The sequence below is a fragment of the Hyperolius riggenbachi genome, chromosome 4 (assembly GCF_040937935.1).
Source record: "Hyperolius riggenbachi isolate aHypRig1 chromosome 4, aHypRig1.pri, whole genome shotgun sequence".
Classification (NCBI taxonomy): Eukaryota; Metazoa; Chordata; class Amphibia; order Anura; family Hyperoliidae; genus Hyperolius; species Hyperolius riggenbachi.
In genome coordinates this window covers 275,880,755-275,900,602 of record NC_090649.1, presented here as the reverse complement: position 1 = coordinate 275,900,602, position 19,848 = coordinate 275,880,755, and the positions used below count along the sequence as shown (strand labels likewise).

Sequence of the window (19,848 nt, the reverse complement as noted above, 5' to 3'; positions counted from 1 at the left end):
GATCCATTCCTGCAAAATGCATTGATAGTCTAGGATATCTGCAGATCTCATACACACCTTGTTTAACAGACATTCAGCTGCAGATCAAACAATTATCTGCCGATCTGAAGATCCATCCTGGTGGATCTGATCTGCAGATAATTGTCCGTTAAACAAGGTGTGTAGGAGATCTGCAGATATCATTTTGCAGGATGCAGAATGCATTTTGCAGGAACGGATCTTTTGCAGGAACTGATCTTTTGCAGATACTGATCTGTTGCATGTGTACAGCATCTTTGTGTGCAGCATCTTGCGAAGATTTTTATCTGATGAGGAGTTCAGCTCCATAGAATAGACTGTGTAGAGTATGGCTCTCATACTACATGTAAGGGGGTAAAATTGGTCTGTGATCTTTCATTTTCCAAAGACTCTTATCTGACGTGTGTACCCACCTTTAGATTTATGTAACTGTGTATTGTAAAGTGTGAGGTGGTGCTTATATTTTACTTAGTAAGAATAACGCAAGTCTAATATTGGATAAGTACTTATATACATTGGAGACATTTATTAAATACATGTGCGCGAGATTGTCATACGTAGCTTATTTCTTGTTTGCTGGCAACATGTGCTAGATGCAGGTTGGATCTACATTTTTTAGTGAAAGAAACGACTGCATCTTGATGTCAAAATCAATAGGTCTTCTTTGAGGCTCTTTATATTTTTGAGTCATCTTGTCTCCAAGATATGTAATCAGTTCACAGCCCTCCACAAATTTCTCCATCTTCTTCTTGTATTTGTTCCGTATATAATCAGAATTCCGTGGATTGAACGCTAGAAAAGCACAAACTCCATTTATTATCGGATTAAGAAATGAACATGTTTTTATACAGTTTAGTCCATAAATATTTGGAAAGAGACAACTTTTTTCAAATTCTGGTTCTTTACATTACCATAATGAATTTACATTTTTTGTTCATCGCACTCAATTAAAACATCTGCACTTCAACTGCATCTAGGTGGTTTCATTTAAATTCATTGTAGTGGTGTATAGAACCAGAATTAGAAAAAGCTGTCTCTGTCCAAATATTTATAACTGTAAGCACTGGGCCGAATTTACCATAAGGCACTATAGGCTCGTGCCTACAGGCGCCTGATGATGAAAAAGCAGCTCACTCCCCTTCTCGAGTGCATCCCTTCCTCCTTCCCTATGTAGAGTCCCAAGCAGAGCGTAAATGAGAGGTTACTCATCCTGCTCTCGCAGTGACAAGATCTCCCTTCAGCTGGGGGCACCTCTAGCTATTTTGTATTAGGTAGCCAGCAGAAGCGTAGCTAGGGTTCTTAGCACCCGGGGACAAAAACAGTTTTTGCGCCCCCTCAGGACAAAATGGGCGTGGCCACACATTAAAATATGGTCATCGTCATGGGTGGAGTCAGTAGTTATTTAGATAGCTATATGTGACCCCTCACTCCATTCAGATAGCCAGATATGCCCCCCTTTAAATAGCCAAATGTGTGCCCTTTTAGTTAACCAGATGTGCCCCCCTTCACCCTGTTTAGATAGCAGATGTGCCCCCTTTAGATAGCCTTATTCTGCTGCTGTTAACGCTTCTGCACAGGAAGGGAGAGAAGCAGGGGGACTTTGGGCAGCCAGCGAGCCGCCTCTCATGCATCTGGGGGTGCATTGGCCATGCTGAGCGCCCTTACAGTGCTGCGCCCGGGGACATATGTCCCCCCTTGCCCACCCATAGCTACTCCTCTGGTAGCCAGAGGTACACTCAGTATTAAAGAGAAAGCATAACCAAAAATTGAACTTCATCCCAATCAGTAGCTGATACCCCCTTTCCCACGAGAAGTATTTTCCTTTTCACAAACGGATCATCAGGGGGCTTTGTTTGACTGATATTGTGGTGAAACTCCTCCAACAGTGTGATGTCAGGACCATGGTTCTGACATTACACTGTGGGAGCCTTGTTTCATTGTGGGAAATAACAGCTGTTTCCAACTGCCAAAAAAAGCAAGCAGCATCTCCTTCCAGTGACATCACCTGCCAGCAGTAAACATGTCACAATGTGATAAATGTCAGAATGTAAATCAAGGAGAGGAAAGATTTTACAATGGGCAAACACTGACTAAATCATTTATACATATTTATTGTAAAAATGAAGCACTTTTTTATTACATTATTTTCACTGGAGTTCCTCTTTAAGAGACACCTGTGGCTACTGACACCGGGCAGGGGAAATAAGGGAGAAGGGACAGGTGGGCCAGCCAGCACATTTGAGGTGCAGTTTTGTGGGGGTTTGTAGGTTTGTGGAGGGCAAAGTGTAGGGTGCCAGAACACCTGTGCTTATAGGCTCCTGCGATGTAAACTGGGCCTGTGTAAGCACATTCTGGCCTCTATTTAAGTCTCTTTTTCTCCTGAGTTTTCTACTAGGTGATATTTCCATGTCAGTAAAGTGCCTTTTAAACCACCAGCAAGCAAGAAAATACTCAAAATAATTTTGATACTACTTTTCACCTACTTTTTGCCACTTTTTCAGTTTCAAAGAGTTGGAAAGTTGTTTTGAACAGAAGATGGAAAATTATCTCCTAGGAGAAAACTCAGGAGAAAAACTTTAATGGAATAAGAGCCATATGCCCATATGCAATTCCCTTTTTCTCCTGAGTTTTCTCCTAGGTGATATTTTCCCACCTTGTCAGTAAAATGCCTTTTAGAATACCTGCAAGCTAAATAATATTCAAAATAATTTTATGGTGCCTTTTCACCTGCTTTTTTGGTTCTTCTTTTTGCAGAGTGCTGAAGTTATTTTAAACTATTTTAACTACTTCTTGTTTCTGCAGCAGTATATCTACGCCCCTCATGACTTCAGCTAAAGTCCCAGTGAGGTAGATATTTGCCTGCTGCCGTAATCGTCCGTGCGCTCCCGCACATGTTGTCGCCACCAGTTGGTACACTGATCAGCGTATGATAACATAGTTCCCACTCACCGATCAAGTGCCTGTGATCAATAAGATGCCGGTGATCATTGACAAAAGTGAAAGTAAAGCATACAAGCATTACTTCTTGCATCGCGTGTATGTGGTACACAATAAACATTAAGAATAAAGTGTGAGGAGACGAAATGCAGCATTATTAGCCAGTAACAATGACTGTATGTATATAGAGAAATGCTGTAAAAGAAAATATTTAGACCGAGTGAGGACTTCTCACACTTTCTCCTATCCATATTTTGTACAATATACTAGTTATAGCTGTTGTCCAGCCATGTGCTGCAGTGATGGCACATTTGGTGGCAGTCTTAACACCCCCCTCCCTTCCCAGCTCTGCCAGTCCAGAATATGTCAAAAGACCTGTGCAGCAGTAATGTCCAAGTTATTCCCTCTCCGCCAGACCAGAGTGTGTGGCCAGCCTTTGAAGTGTCCTCTATGTCCCCCTCGGGTGTCAAGATATGCTGCGCAGTATTTGTTCCTACCGGAGTGTGTCCCCCCCTCGGGTGTCAAGATATGCTGCGCAGTGTTTGTTCTTACCTGCGTGTGTGGCCAGCCTTTGAAGTGTCCTCCGTGTCCCCCTCAGGTGTAAAGATATGCTGTGCGGTGTCTGTACTTCTTACTGGTCCATGCTGCATTAGGATGCCCCATTCTGTCAATCGCAGGCTCATTGCTATGACGCCACTAGAGGACGTCATAGCAACGAGCCTGCGACTAAGAGGAAGAAGCATCCCAATGCAAGTACAAGCAAAGCAAGTATAAGAAGTACAAACACCGCGCAACATATCTTGACACCCGAGGGGGAGACGGAGGACACTTCAAAGGCTGGTCACACCCGCCGGTAAGTACAAACACTGTACTTACGCAGCATATCTTGACACCTAAGGGGGACACGGAGGACACATCAAAGGCTATCCACACACTCTGGTCTGGCAGAGGGGGAACACAGGCATTATGATACACATAGTGGCAAGCAGGGAAACTTCATTAGCGCCGCTCAGCTTTTTTTTTTTGGAACATTGCAATGCGGGGTTTATTCGGGGGATGGGGAGGCACCAATGACTCGAGTATAAGCCAAGACCCCCACTTTTGGGCCACTTTTCGGCCCAAAAAAACTCGGCTTATACTAGAGTATATACGGTAAGTCTCACCGGTTAATTTTAGGACTCGTATTTGTTATAAAACAACAGATAGATTAATAAAGATCAATAAATAAAACAGTGGTATCAGAATAAATTATGAATTTGGATTATTGCTATAGATTGCTGTACTGTGCTGCCAGACAGTTTCTTAAAGTGGATAGTAGCAGACCTATGGACTCCGTGAAAGGGCCAATGTTTTGCTATGTGTCCGTTCACACATTTCCATTTTAATGCAACAACAAACCTAACAGGGATAATTTTTTTCGACAACATATGGTTTGCTTCCACTGCCAAATGCAGGGAACACTGCAAGGATCTCTGGAGCTGTACAACATATTCAGCTTATTTGTACTATGTGGATTGCTACCACTCTGGCAAGTGTAAACCAAATTGTTATTTACAATCGGAGTATATCATATTTTAACACACTTTTAAATAGGCACTTTAGTTCAAGATGTATTGTTAGCTTTATCAAATGTGAAATATTACTTTACTACATCAGAATCTACTTACCTTTGAGGTGATGTGCAATGTACAGCAAAGCTGATCGTTTAACATTTAAAAAGGGGTACTTGGGCTTTAAACAGCCAACATCATTTAGTGCCTTAATTAAAGCAGTGGCTGCTCCCTAAAAAAAAAATACAAACTACATTAAACCTGCTATATTTGTCACATAATCATGCAAGTTTCTTTCCTTTCCTTACTTCAAATATACACTGAATATATGTGATTATTGTGCTCAACATCTGTGCATTTCACATCAAACAGTAATTCTCAGCAGTACATTTGTTTGAAACATATTTGCATCTTCAGTAAGTCTATGTAAAAATACAAGTTGTTTACAGTATGTCATGTGCCTCTTAGGGTAGATGGATCACACATTTTTTGTGCACAAATAAATAATTAGTAATGCCCACCAAAGCAGTATGCTGTTCCACTATTTGATGATTGGCAGTAGTGTCCTCCTGAAACAATGTCCTCTCTACCTCTCGTGTCTGGTTTTGGAGCCCTGCAGCAGGACTGCTAATCAAAGCCCACCCTGAAAAAGTTGCTGGCAGGATACTGGTTTCAGGAAAAGAGGATAAAATGTGCTAAATTTGTTAAAGGTGAGTGCATGTGCATATTTTGTACTTCTGTTTTGCATAATATCTGTATACTGTAGTTTCCGTGGGGAAATGCTAGACGTTTTAAATCAATATAATACCATTTATTAGTTATCTTAACCAAAAGGTTACTCTTTTTCTTTTAATAAGACTCTTTTTCTTTTAAATTATCCAATAAATGGTGTCACCCTGATTCAAAACTTCTTGCTTTTACTGATGGCTACCATGGTACAATACTCTACTGCTACTTCACTGAGGATATGGCATAGTTGATCTCCAGACAAATGTAATTTCTAGAATATTTTATCTTCTTATCCTAATGTCAACTTATGTCTGCAAAAGTGGGGCAGATGTTCTGACTTGTCTCTCAGAGCTGCTCCATTGTGCATGCGTTTTGCTCCAATTTACCTTGTACTGGTTATGATAGACTTGTCCCACTTTCCTTGAGTACATAGATAAGTGTGTAATTCCAACATTATTTTCTGACAGTCACCAACAAGTGGTGCAGCATCAGTGACACAACGACTGAGGCAGCAGACCCTGAGATCTAGTTTCTGAAGTTTTATTCCCCATCAGGTAGTACACAAGGTCAGAGCTATTTAGATCTGAGCTTACTACCCTCCATGGTGCTGACAGAGAGGAACTGTTTGACCGTGTTTTTGGATGACTTTACCCAGATGTATATGCCGTATTGTGGATAGCAAAGGGATAGGACACCATATTTTAGTGGTAAAGTGTTACTTTTGTGTTTTTCCAGTGAAGGAGGATCTGAGCCACTGGAGAACTAAGCTCTCAATACCACAGTACTCCTACAAGCTGCTGTGCAAGAGTTCATGGGCGATTTTATCAAACTACACAGAATCATGCAGCAAATTGACAATGGACTTCTCGCCTCTGTCTCTTGCTATGAGCAGATAATTGCAGATCTTGATATGGGTTTTTATTTATTTATTTATTTTTTTTGCAGCTCTGCTATTTCTTGATGCAGATTGGAGTGGTTCAAATGTGTTGCCTTTTAAGAGCCTGGCTTCAATTTGGAGATAGACAGCCTTTGCAAAGCCTCTCCCATACAGTAGAAGGTTTCTTGAGTAGAAGCTTGATTATTACTTCCCTCTATTGTTAACTAGAGGTGTAGCGAACGGTTCGCCGGCGAACGGTTCTAGGCGAACATTAGTGGTTCGCGTTCGCCTGCGCCAGGCGAACTTTTACGGAAGTTCGATTCGCCCCATAATGCCCTATGAGGGTCAACTTTGACCCTCAGCATCACAGTCAGCAGGCACATTGTAGCCATTCAGGCTACAGTAAGCCCTGGAGCCCCACCCCCCCCTTATATAAGGCAGGCTCCGGCGGCCATTACACTCACTCGTGTGCCTGCTAGTGAGAGGAAAGGGACAGCTGCTGCAGACTTGTTCTTCTAGGGACAGATTAGTTAGGTTCTTGGCTGCTTAGTTTGCTCCTTGGCTGATTGTTATTGCTTTATAGCACCCTAGCTTTTGTCAGAGCTCATCCTGTACTTTTTTTTTTTTTACTGTGTGTCAATCTGACACTTTTGTTGCATGCACAGCCTTGCTAATTGATAGTTTGTGTGTGCCTCTGCCAGCAGCCCAGCACATTCAGTGACTGACTGCCTGTGTGTGTGACAGGGAGCTGCACATTGTACTACCCAGTACTGCATATACCCAGTACCTGTTGTGTTTACTTAACCCACCTCATCACTGCACATAACTACCTGTAGTGTTGAGTGAACCCAGCTCACTGCATCCTACTACTACCTGTTGTGTTTACTTAACCCACCTCATCACTGCACATAACTACCTGTAGTGTTGAGTGAACCCAGCTCACTGCATATACCTACTACCTGTTGTGTTGAGTGAACCCAGCTCACTGCATCCTACTACTACCTGTTGTGTTTACTTAACCCGCCTCATCACTGCACATAACTACCTGTAGTGTTGAGTGAACCCAGCTCACTGCATATACCTACTACCTGTTGTGTTGAGTGAACCCAGCTCACTGCATCCTACTACTACCTGTTGTGTTTACTTAACCCACCTCATCACTGCACATAACTACCTGTAGTGTTGAGTGAACCCAGCTCACTGCATATACCTACTACCTGTTGTGTTGAGTGAACCCAGCTCACTGCATCCTACTACTACCTGTTGTGTTTACTTAACCCACCTCATCACTGCACATAACTACCTGTAGTGTTGAGTGAACCCAGCTCACTGCATATACCTACTACCTGTTGTGTTTGCTTAACCCACCTCATCACTGCACATAACTACCTGTAGTGTTGAGTGAACCCAGCTCACTGCATACACCTAATACCTGTTGTGTTTACTTAACCCACCTCATCACTGCACATAACTACCTGTAGTGTTGAGTGAACCCAGCTCACTGCATATACCTACTACCTGTTGTGTTGAGTGAATCCAGCTCACTGCATCCTACTACTACCTGTTGTGTTTACTTAACCCACCTCATTACTGCACATAACTACCTGTAGTGTTGAGTGAACCCAGCTCACTGCATATACATACTACCTGTTGTGTTTACTTAACCCACCTCATCACTGCACATAACTACCTGTAGTGTTGAGTGAACCCAGCTCACTGCATACACCTAATACCTGTTGTGTTTACTTAACCCACCTCATCACTGCACATAACTACCTGTAGTGTTGAGTGAACCCAGCTCACTGCATATACCTACTACCTGTTGTGTTGAGTGAACCCAGCTCACTGCATCCTACTACTACCTGTTGTGTTTACTTAACCCACCTCATCGCTGCACATAACTACCTGTAGTGTTGAGTGAACCCAGCTCACTGCATATACCTACTACCTGTTGTGTTGAGTGAACCCACCTCACCGCATCCTAGTACCTTTACTGTTCAGTGAACCCAGCTCACTGCATCCTACTACCTGTTGTGTTGAGTGAACCCACCTCACTGCATACTAGTACCTTTACTGTTCAGTGAACCCAGCTCACTGCATATACCTAGCATCCCCCCGAGATGGACAAAATGGACAAACCAGGTAGAGGAAGAGGTAGAGGCAGACCCAGAGGAAGGCCACCAGGCACCGGCAGGTCTGTGCGAGGTGGTGTTGCTGTGATTTCGTGCGGACCTGCCCCAAAATACAGTGCTCAGAAGAAGGCACGTGCCATCACTTCCCAAAATCGTGAGGAGGTGATTGAGTATTTAACACAGAACACCTCATCTCCCGCAGCCACCAGCGCTACAACAAGCACCACATCCGCTGCATTTGACACTTCACAGGAGTTATTTGGTGGTGAAATCACCGATTCACAGCCACTACTGCAACAACAAGAAGAAGGCGCAGGTACACCACCTCCTACGTCTGAGTTAGGTGGCGATAGTATGGACGTAACGTGTGTGGAGGGGGCTGATGAAACACCTGAAGTTGGTGCAGTTGAGGAGGTGTCTGAGGAAAGTGCAGCTGGCCAGGAGGATTATGATGACGATTATACGGATACCACATATGTTCCCGGTAGAGGAGATGACCAGGGGGACAGTTCAGAGGAGGAGTCAGAGAGGACTAGGAGGAGATGACTCCATGATAGAAGCAGAGGGAGCTCGTCCTCAGAAACAGCTGGGGGCAGTGTCCGGCGCCATGTATCGCCAGCTGTGGCCAGACAGCCAACATGCCCTTCAACGTCAGCTGCTGATGCCACCGTAGCGCCATCACCCCAGGGGGGCTCAGCGGTTTGGAAATTTTTTAACGTGTGTGTCTCAGATCGGAGCAAAACCATCTGTTGTCTCTGCCAGCAAAAATTGAGCCGTGGAAAGGCCAACTCTCACGTAGGGACAAGTGCCTTACGAAGGCACCTGGAGAAAAGGCACAAACAGCTATGGCAAGAACACCTGAGGAAAAGCAGCACCCCTCAAAAGACAAGCCACCCTCCTTCTCCTCTTCCTCCTTCAGGTGCATCGTCTTCATCCACTTTCTCCCTTGCACCTTCACAGCCACCCTCCTCCACACCGCCTCTTCCCTTCAGCGGTTCCTTCTCCTCTGCCCACAGCAGTACCCAGCTGTCCGTGAAGGAAGTATTTGAGCGGAAGAAGCAAATGTCTGCCAGTCACCCTCTTGCCCGGCGCCTGACAGCTGGCGTGGCGGAACTATTAGCTCGCCAGCTATTACCATACAAGCTGGTGGATTCGGAGGCTTTCCGTAAGTTTGTGGCCATTGGTACACCGCAGTGGAAGATACCAGGCCGCAATTATTTTTCACAAAAGGCCATACCCAAACTCTTCCGTGCAGTTGAGAGGCAAGTGGTGTCATCTCTGGCACACAGCGTTGGGTCAAGGGTCCACCTGACCACGGATGCCTGGTCTGCCAAGCACGGGCAGGGCAACTACATTACATACACAGCCCATTGGGTCAACCTGGTGACCAATGGCAGCAAGCAGGGAGTACGTGGCTGCGCAGAGGACCGACTTGTCACACCTCCACGGCTTGCAGGCAGGCCTCCAGCCACCTCCTCTCCACCTGCTATCACCGCTTCGCTGTCGTCATCCTCCTCCTCCTCCTCCTTGGCTGGTGCCGCCATCTCCTCTCCAGCTACACAGCCCCAGCACCCCAGGGCCTATGCTGCATGCCAGGTGCGACGGTGTCATGCAGTGTTAGACATGTCTTGCCTGAAAGCGGAGAGTCACACTGGAGCAGCTCTGCTGGCTGCTCTTAACAAACAGGTGGAGCAATGTCTGACCCCGCACAAGCTTGAGATCGGCAACGTGGTGTGTGACAACGGCAGCAATCTCATTGCTGCGTTGAATTTGGGAAAGCTGACACACATACCCTGCAAGGCACATGTGCTTAATCTGGTCGTGCAAAGATTTGTGTCCAAGTACCCAGGCTTAGAGGACGTCCTGAAGCAGGCCAGGAAGTTGTGTGGGCATTTCAGGCGCTCTTACAAGGCCATGGCACGCTTTGCGGAGATTCAGCGTAGAATGAACTTGCCGGTGAGACGCCTGATTTGCGATAGCCCGACTCGCTGGAATTCCATCCTGTTCTCTCGCCTGCTAGACCAGGAAACAGCCGTCACCCAGTACATGTATAATTACAGTACAAGGACACAATCTGGGAGGGTGGGGATGTTCTGGCCCAACAACTGGACACTGATGCGAAATGCATGCAGGGTCATGGAGCCCTTTGAGCAGGTGACCAAACTGGTGAGTCGCGATGAGGGCACCATCAGCGACTTGATCCCCTACGCCTACTTCCTGGAGCGTGCCGTGCGTAGAGTGGTGGATACAGCTGTGGAGGAGCGTGAACAAGAAGAGTTACGGCAGCAGGAGTCGTGGGATCTATTTACACCCGAACCCAATGTTTCCACAACACCGGCGGCAGCACAGAGGGGGGAGGAGGAGGAAGAAGAGGAGTCGTGTGGGGAAGGAGAGGAGTCAGACTCTGATGATGGTGATGATGAGGAAGGTGTTTCTGTGGAGGAGGAAGAGGCGGCGGAAGGAGAACAACCGCGGCAGCCATCACAGGGGGCTTCTGCTGCTCCACGTTCCCAAGGTATTGTTCGTGGCTGGGGGGAGGAAGAGGAGTTGCGTCCCGTCACTGAGGAAGAGCAAGAGGAGATGGAGAGTATGTCTGCATCCAGCTTTGTGCAGATGTCCTCTTTCATGTTGTCCAGCCTGTTGAGGGATCCCCGTATCAAAAAACTCAAGTTGAATGACCTGTACTGGGTGGCCACGCTACTAGACCCTCGGTACAGGCACAAAGTGGCCGACCTGTTACCAGAGAAGTGACCTGTTACCAGAGAAGTGATTCATGCCATCAAAGGGGGACAAGATTCCCAAAGTGTGGTGAAAAAGAGTCCTGCTTACCCAAAGAATTGCAGCCAGGAGGAGACCCAGGAGAACGCCTTGCGCGGTCGCAGCTTAACGGCTGCTTCTGGAGAGGCCTCTCCTCCTGGCTGCAATTCTTTGGGTAAGCAGGACTCTTTTTCACCACACTTTGATGGCACGAATCACTTCTCTGGTTGCCTTATTGTGAGTTTATCTCTAATAGGTTTGCACTGAGCACTTTTTTTCAATAATTTTTTACTGTTTTGGTGAAATACCAACTTAGTATTTGTATTGTTTGTGTTGTTTGTATGTTATAGGATATACACAATTTAGGGATACTTTGATGTTCAACATTTATGCACTTTTGTATAGGAGATAGGTTTACAGGCTACACGAGTAGATTATTTTTATAGGCACTGTGTGTATGCGTGCGCCCTCACTTGTTTGGTGGGGCGCAGGCATGCACACAGTTATACAGCACGGATGCACTTTATTGATTATATGTATGTGTATTTTCATGCAGGGAATATGATGTATTGCACTATATTGATTTGCATAGGGTTCCTGCGATACCAGTGGGATTGATCTATTGGCTTCATATTTATATTGTGATATTTATGTATTGATTGCCAGTGAGGGGTTGTGCCAGTTACAACTGACACGGACCAGGAGAGTGGTATTTCAATTGTTTTTATGTCTCGCTTGTTGACTAATAAAACTATATGAATTTGATATCAATGTCCGGAGTATTCATGGGATATTATTATCATTACTCTATTTCATATGGCCTAAATAGGTCTTTGTAACGATCGGTGAAGCACAGAGAGGATCTGATTACCAGTGATCTGCAGAATCAATGGGAATACAGATGTATACCAGATTATACGTGATCTGCAGTATCACTGATAATCCGATATACTAGCTAACCTCTGTTCACCTGAGTAGAGTGTAGTGTTTTGGTGTAACAGTAACACTTAGAGGACAGGGCCTCAGTACAGTAAGGCGTACTGTACAGATTCCTTCCGCAAACCTGAGCTCTCCAAGGCGGGAGGAGTCAGGCTGCCAGCGGGAAGGATATACTGAAAGTAACCCTCTGGCGGAAGGGTCACTTAACAGAACGAGGAACCGCCTTTAACAGTAAGGTCGGTTCTCGAGGTCGGACAAGCCAGGTCGTACACACACGGACAGATAAAGTACAAGATCAGGAGGCAAAGGCGGAGTCAAAGTACAGGCAAGGTTCAGCAACGGGGTATCAGATATATCGGGGTACAAAATCAGGAGGCAGAAACAGAGTCAAGGAACGAGCCGGGGTTCGGCAACAGAGTATCATAAATATCGAGGTACAAGATCAGAGTTCAGGAGGATAGTCAAAGCAGGAAAAAGTCATAACATATAATCACAATCAAACTAGTACTTTAGCTATCAACAGAATCTAGCTAAGTGTAGGATTACAGCTCCAGCTGGTCCCGGCACACTTGCGGATCTGACTACGGATCTGGGTGCTCCCACATATGTGATCGCACGCCAGACAAAGAGCAAGTGAACAACCAGCAATATATATACTCTAGGATCTTCCAGGACCTCCCTAATTGCTGGTCCAATGAGAGCAGTGGAATTTGTCAGCTGACCCAGCTGGTCAGCCGACACCCTTCTAACTGCTATTTAAACTCTGCCTCTGTGCTCGCGCGCGTGTAAGTCTGAATCCTGGTGGACTATCAGTCCCAGCCACACCAGTACTGTCATGCAATGTATCTAGTGCGGGGGCCGCCTCTGATGCGGATTCCGCCGTTACCAATGCAGATTCCGCCGCACTGCCTATGCGGCATGCGGTGTTTTTTCTGCGTTGTGACGCCATGCTGGACGCGGAAACAGCCGCCTCACCTCGAGAGACGGCGGCCTTTCCGCGTTTCCTTACAGTACCCCCCCCGAGGAGTGGACTCCGGACAACTCCTACCAAGTTTCTCGGGGTGTAAGGCATGAAACTCCCTCACCAACTCATCCGCATGCATACGGTTCCCAGGTACCCATCGCCTCTCCTCGATGCCATACCCTTTCCAATGTACGAGGTACTGTACCGAGTTTTGTACCTTGCGAGAATCTAATATTTTTTCCACTTCATACTCAGGTTGGGCATCTACCAACACGGGAGGAGGAGGAGTGGGACCCACCTGGACTGCTGGTTTAAGAAGGGACACATGGAAGGACCTTACCCCCCGCATGCTGGTGGGAAGGTCGACGGTATACGTAACATTATTAATCTTTTTTACTACCGGAAATGGACCGACAAACCTGGGGCCCAATTTATCTGAGGGCTGTTTCAGGGCCAAATGACGTGTGGACACCCAAACCAAGTCTCCTGGCTGGAAGCTCCACTCTACTGAACGTTTCTTGTCAGCTTGACCCTTCTGAGTAAGAAACGCCTTTTGTAAACTATTTCTCACTGTACGCCAAATGTCCTTAAAAGACCTCTGCCAGGCCTCCAGAGCTGGAAACGGGGTGGAGGCCACTGGCAATGGTGAGAACTTGGGCAATCTACCAGACACAACCTGGAATGGTGAGAATCCGGTGGAGGAGCTTTTCAAATTGTTTTGTGCGAACTCCGCGAAGGGCAGAAACTTGACCCAGTCGCTCTGCGTCTCCGCAACATAGCACCTCAAAAATTGCTCCAATGACTGGTTGATTCTCTCCGTCTGCCCATTGGTCTGTGGGTGGTAGCCCGATGAGAATGACAGCTTCATGCCCATTTGTTGGCAGAATGCCCTCCAGAATCTAGAAATGAACTAGACTCCCCGATCCGACACTATGTTTTCCGGAATGCCGTGCAGCCGAAACACATGTGTAATAAACAGGTCAGCCAACTCCTGGGCCGAGGGGAGTCCTTTCAAGGGCACGAAATGGGCCATTTTGCTGAAGCGGTCGACTACCACCCAAATGACCGACATACCTTCTGACTTAGGAAGTTCACCCACAAAATCCATGGACAAATGAGTCCATGGCTCACTCGGGGTGGGTAAAGGCTGCAAGGTACCCACAGGTGCCAGCCGGGAGGGTTTACTCTTGGCACAAATCGCACATTCCCTAACGTATTCCTTGCAATCTGCTGCCAAGGACGGCCACCAGGCGCATCTGGCTACCAGATCCTGTGTTCTAGATGCCCCAGGATGCCCAGCATTCTTATGTGCATGGAACATCTCTAGAACCTGGAGACGGAACGGTAGCGGAATGAACAGCACCCCTGCGGGCTTCCCTTCCGGGATGTCTTGTTGAAAGGGAATTAACGTCCCCTTCCAATCCTCCCAAGTCTCAGTTGCGGCTAGTACCAACCTCTGGGGAATAATAGTCTCTGGAATGGAGGGCTGTGCTGTCTCTGACTCGAAGCACCGGGATAAAGCATCCGCCTTGACATTTTTGCTACCTGGGGTGTACGTAATAATGAAAGAGAACCTAGAGAAAAATAATGACCAACGAGCCTGACGAGGGCTCAACCTCTTAGCCCCCTCAATGTACTCTAGGTTCTTGTGGTCAGTGTAGACCGTGACCGTATGCTCCGCTCCCTCTAACCAATGTCGCCATTCCTCGAAAGCTAACTTAATGGCTAAAAGCTCTCTGTTGCCAATATCGTAGTTCCTTTCCGCAGGGGAGAACCTATGGGAGAAGTAAGCACAGGGGTGCATTCTACCCTGCAAGCCAGATCGCTGAGACAGCACAGCCCCCACCCCGACCTCCGAGGCATCCACAATCAACAATAAATGGAAAAGATGTATCCACATGTCTGAGGATGGGTGCAGAACAAAATAGGCCCTTCAGGGTGGCAAAAGCCTGTAACGCCTCAGGAGACCAGTGAGTGGTATCTGCCCCTTTTTTAGTGAGACTGGTAAGTGGCGAAATGACCGTAAAGTAACCCTTTATGAACCTCCTATAATAGTTGGCGAAGCCAAGAAACCGCTGAAGAGATTTCAAGCCTACCGGCTGAGGCCATTCCAGAACAGCGGAGACCTTGGCAGGATCCATAGACAGGCCTGTGGTGGATATTATGTACCCCAGAAAAGCGACAGATGTTACTTCGAAGATACACTTTTCTATTTTTGCGTACAATAGGTTCTGCCTTAGCTTGTTCAAAACGAACCTCACATGGGTCCTATGTTCAGAGAGATTGTTGGAGAAAATAAGAATATCATCTAGGTAGACTAGAACAAATCTCCCTAACACCTCTCTGAAGACCTCGTTGATGAGTTCTTGGAAAACGGCCGGGGCATTACATAACCCGAAGGGCATCACCAGGTACTCGTAATGCCCATCCGGTGTATTAAAGGCCGTTTTCCACTCATCGCCCTTTCTTATGCGTACCAGGTTGTACGCACCCCGTAAATCCAGCTTAGAAAAGATCTGGGCGCCATGATCTGAGTGAATAAATCGTCTATCAGGGGTAGCGGATAGCGATTCTTTACTGTAATTTTGTTGAGACCGCGGTAATCGATGCAAGGCCGCAGGCCTCCGTCTTTCTTTTTTACGAAAAAGAAGCCTGCCCCAGCAGGCGACCGGGACGGGCGAATGAAACCTTTGGCCAGATTCTCCCTGATGTACTCTTGCATAGCCACTTTTTCGGGTCCCGATAAATTGTACAAATGACCCCGGGGGGGGTACACAACCAGAACGGAGATCAATGGGACAATCGAAAGGGCGATGTGGAGGTAATTTATCGGCTGCTTTGGGGCAGAATACATCCGAATATTCAGCATACTGGTCTGGTACACCTTCCACCTGAACTCTGGTTTGCCCCAATGTTAACTCCCCCAAACACTGCTGAAAACAATGGGGAGACCAGGAGGTTAACTGGCCCGTGGCCCAGTCTATTTGTGGTGAATGGATCTGCAACCACGGCATGCCTAGGATAATAGTGGAGGTTGACATGTGTAACACAAAAAATTGTAACTGTTCCCCATGCAATACCCCTATGGTGAGCTTCACCACCGGAGTCTGCGACAGAGCACGATTCCGTTGCAGAGGGGAATCGTCCACTGCTGTGACCTGAATGGGGGGTCTCACGGGAGTGAGCGGAAGACCCAACTCCTGAGCAAATTCGAAATTCATAAAATTAGCCGCTGAGCCAGAGTCAATAAAAGCTTCAGTGGATACAGATTTATCCTCCCATGTAACTGTACAAGGGAGAAGTAATTTTTTCTCTTTAAGGGGTGAAATTTGTGTGCCCAGGGTGTCACCCCCCACTACTCCTAGGCAAACTCGTTTCCCGACCTGTTAGGGCAGTTTCGCACCCTATGCCCTGCTGTTGCACAATATAGGCACAGCTGTTCCGTCATCCTCCGCCTTCGCTCCACCTGGGTCAACTTCGATCGACCAATCTGCATTGGTTCGGGTGGAGGCAAGGCCGGAGGGGATGAGACAGAGGGAGACGGTGTTACTAAGGGTGCAGCAGAAGGTGCCGCATAGGATGTTGCCCTTACACGGTGACTGCCTCGAATTTGCCTCTGATGGCGTAATCGACGGTCGACTCGGATGGCCGATGTGATGGCCTCATCGACTGTCCTGGGTTCGGGCAAAGTTAACATTAAATCGGAGACCTCCTCCGACAACCCAGACAAGAAGTAATCCATCAGGGCAAAATTATCAAATCTGGCAGTGACCGACCATCTGCGGAATTCTGCCGCGTAATCCTCGACTGAGCCTCTACCTTGCCGCAAAAGTTTGAGCTTGCGCTCAGAGGTAGCCGCAAGGTCAGGGTCGTCGTACATTACGGCCATGGCCTTAAAAAATTCCTCCACCGAAGTTAGAGCAGTATCAGTGGGAGACAGATTGTATGCCCAGGTCTGGGAATCACCGGTTAACAAAGTTTTAATAAATATGACCCGTTGGGTCTCAGTCCCCGAGGATCGGGGTCTCAGCTCGAAGTATGACAACACTCTACTCCTAAAATTCCGGAAGTCAGACTTGTGGCCGGAAAATTTATCAGGTACTGGCATACGTATGTCAGCACTAGGAGAGGATCGCACTGAATCAACTGACGTCTGGAGGGTTTGCACAGAGCCTGATAGGACATCAATCATAGTCTTGTGGCTACCCAGCACTTGGTTGATGTTTTCCACCGAAGTGGCAAGTGCGCCCAGACGGTCAGTGTGTGCGTCCATTTGCATTTTTTGGTCTGGCGTTCTGTAACGATCGGTGAAGCACAGAGAGGATCTGATTACCAGTGATCTGCAGAATCAATGGGAATACAGATGTATACCAGATTATACGTGATCTGCAGTATCACTGATAATCCGATATACTAGCTAACCTCTGTTCACCTGAGTAGAGTGTAGTGTTTTGGTGTAACAGTAACACTTAGAGGACAGGGCCTCAGTACAGTAAGGCGTACTGTACAGATTCCTTTCGCAAACCTGAGCTCTCCAAGGCGGGAGGAGTCAGGCTGCCAGCGAGAAGGATATACTGAAAGTAACCCTCTGGCGGAAGGGTCACTTAACAGAACGAGGAACCGCCTTTAACAGTAAGGTCGGTTCTCAAGGTCGGACAAGCCAGGTCGTACACACACGGACAGATAAAGTACAAGATCAGGAGGCAAAGGCGGAGTCAAAGTACAGGCAAGGTTCAGCAACGGGGTATCAGATATATCGGGGTACAAAATCAGGAGGCAGAAACAGAGTCAAGGAATGAGCCGGGGTTCGGCAACAGAGTATCAGAAATATCGAGGTACAAGATCAGAGTTCAGGAGGATAGTCAAAGCAGGCAAAAGTCATAACATATAATCACAATCAAACTAGTACTTTAGCTATCAACAGAATCTAGCTAAGTGTAGGATTACAGCTCCAGCTGGTCCCGGCACACTTGCGGATCTGACTACGGATCTGGGTGCTCCCACATATGTGATTGCACGCCAGACAAAGAGCAAGTGAACAACCAGCAATATATATACTCTAGGACCTTCCAGGACCTCCCTAATTGCTGGTCCAATGAGAGCAGTGGAATTTGTCAGCTGACCCAGCTGGTCAGCCGACACCCTTCTAACTGCTATTTAAACTCTGCCTCTGTGCTCGCGCGCGTGTAAGTCTGAATCCTGGTGGACTATCAGTCCCAGCCACACCAGTACTGTCATGCAATGTATCTAGTGCTGGGGCCGCCTCTGATGCGGATTCCGCCGTTACCAATGCGGATTCCGCCGCACTGCCTATGCGGCATGCAGTGTTTTTTCTGCGTTGTGACGCCATGCTGGACGCGGAAACAGCCGCCTCACCTCGAGAGACGGCGGCCTTTCCGCGTTTCCTTACAGTCTTCCTGTCAGAAAGGACCTTCAGTGCAGCTGGATGCATAGTTACTGAGAAGAGAAGTCGCCTAAGTCACGACAGTGTTCAGTACCTGACCTTTATCAAAATGAATGAGGAATGGATCACGGAGGGCTACTGCACGACCGAAGACTAAGTCAGTCCCCACACACAGCATCTCTGCCTGCAGGCCGCTTGACTGCCTTCTCCGCCACCACCAACAGGGTCCAGGACTCTAGGCGGATTCCTGAATTTTTAAGGCTGCTGCTAGCAGCGGCCGCTACACTAATTTTTCTAGGGCGTGTACATGTGCCCATCCCCCTTCGTGATCATTACCTTGCCGCGGTGAAGGGGCTTGCGCATCACAATGAAGCAATGACCGCCGGCTATTTGAGTGTCTCGGGTGGGGGTGGCACACAAAAGATAATAAGGTCGTTGCTTCATTGTGGTCAGACCAAATTTGATCAGCTGGACAGTCACTGTTCTGTCATTCAGCTACATCAGCCGGGCAAACATATGGGCTGAAAAGCCACCATCACCTGCACTCTCGTCATGGTGCGCACCAGTCCAGCACGGCCGTCACTACACAAATGGCTGTTTGCAGTCACTGCATACCTTTCACTGCATCTGTGACTGCACATTATACCTGGCAGTCAGTGCATAACTTGCACTTGCATGGATACACTTTTAAACAATTTAAAAATACAACCATCTAAACTTGCAAACAATTTAAAAATACAACCATCTAAACTTTCAAATAATTTAAAAATACAACCATCTATCATTTTCAAACAATTTAAAAAAAGGGCAAAAAAACTTGCCCTCCGTAAAACATTCTTGGCAAATGCTTTCGACTTGGTTTGTCTTCCGCTGGCTCAAGGGTCCACCTGACCACAGATGCCTGGTCTGCAAAGCACGGTCAGGGCAGCTACAGCATGGGTCTCAGCAGGCTCCCACTTCGGGCTGGAATCTATCCTTCATTCCCCGTGGTGACAATGGCAGACTTGCCCTCCATAACGGATTCCCGTTAAAGGATTTAAAGTTAATTCATTTCAAATACACAGCAGGGCCTCGAAAGTCCGCCTCCTGTATTGTTATTTTTGGTCACTACCTCGGGGCGGGCGTGCATGCCTGCCTGCTGCCCTCCTTGGATGTGTAGTGGTAGCAGTTTCTCAGGCTCCACACCGGATTCCATCCCTCATTCCCCGGCCATTACCCGGGGTCACAAATGGCAGACTTGCCCGCCTCCATATGATTCTCGTGAAAGGAATGTGGTGTCATCTTTGCCCGCCATAACTGGTTCTCGTTCAAGGATTTAAAGTACATTCATTTCAAATACACAGCAGGGCCTCGAAAGTCCGCCTCCAGTATTGTTATTTTTGGTCACTACCTCGGGGCGGGCGGGCGTGCATGCCTGCCCGCTGCCCTCCTTGGATGTGTAGTGGTAGCGGTTGCTCAGGCTCCACACCGGATTCAAACCCCTCATTCCCCGGCCATTACCCGGGGTCACAATGGCAGACTTGCCCGCCTCCACAGGATTC

At 47.3% G+C, this 19,848-nt stretch overlaps 1 protein-coding gene across 3 annotated transcripts in view; it reads right to left on the bottom strand.

The window, feature by feature from the left end:
• Positions 1 to 512: 512 nt before the first annotated feature.
• Positions 513 to 19,848, bottom strand: part of AK9 (adenylate kinase 9) — a 178,397-nt gene continuing 159,061 nt past the window's right edge. For all 3 annotated transcript variants that reach the window (XM_068231284.1, XM_068231285.1, XM_068231286.1), the window contains 2 exons: positions 4,623 to 4,737; positions 513 to 810 (listed from right to left, as the gene is read on the bottom strand). In XM_068231284.1, the coding sequence (XP_068087385.1) occupies positions 608 to 810; positions 4,623 to 4,737 (318 nt within the window). In that variant the 3' untranslated portion in view covers positions 513 to 607. The remainder of the gene's footprint in view (positions 811 to 4,622; positions 4,738 to 19,848) is intronic.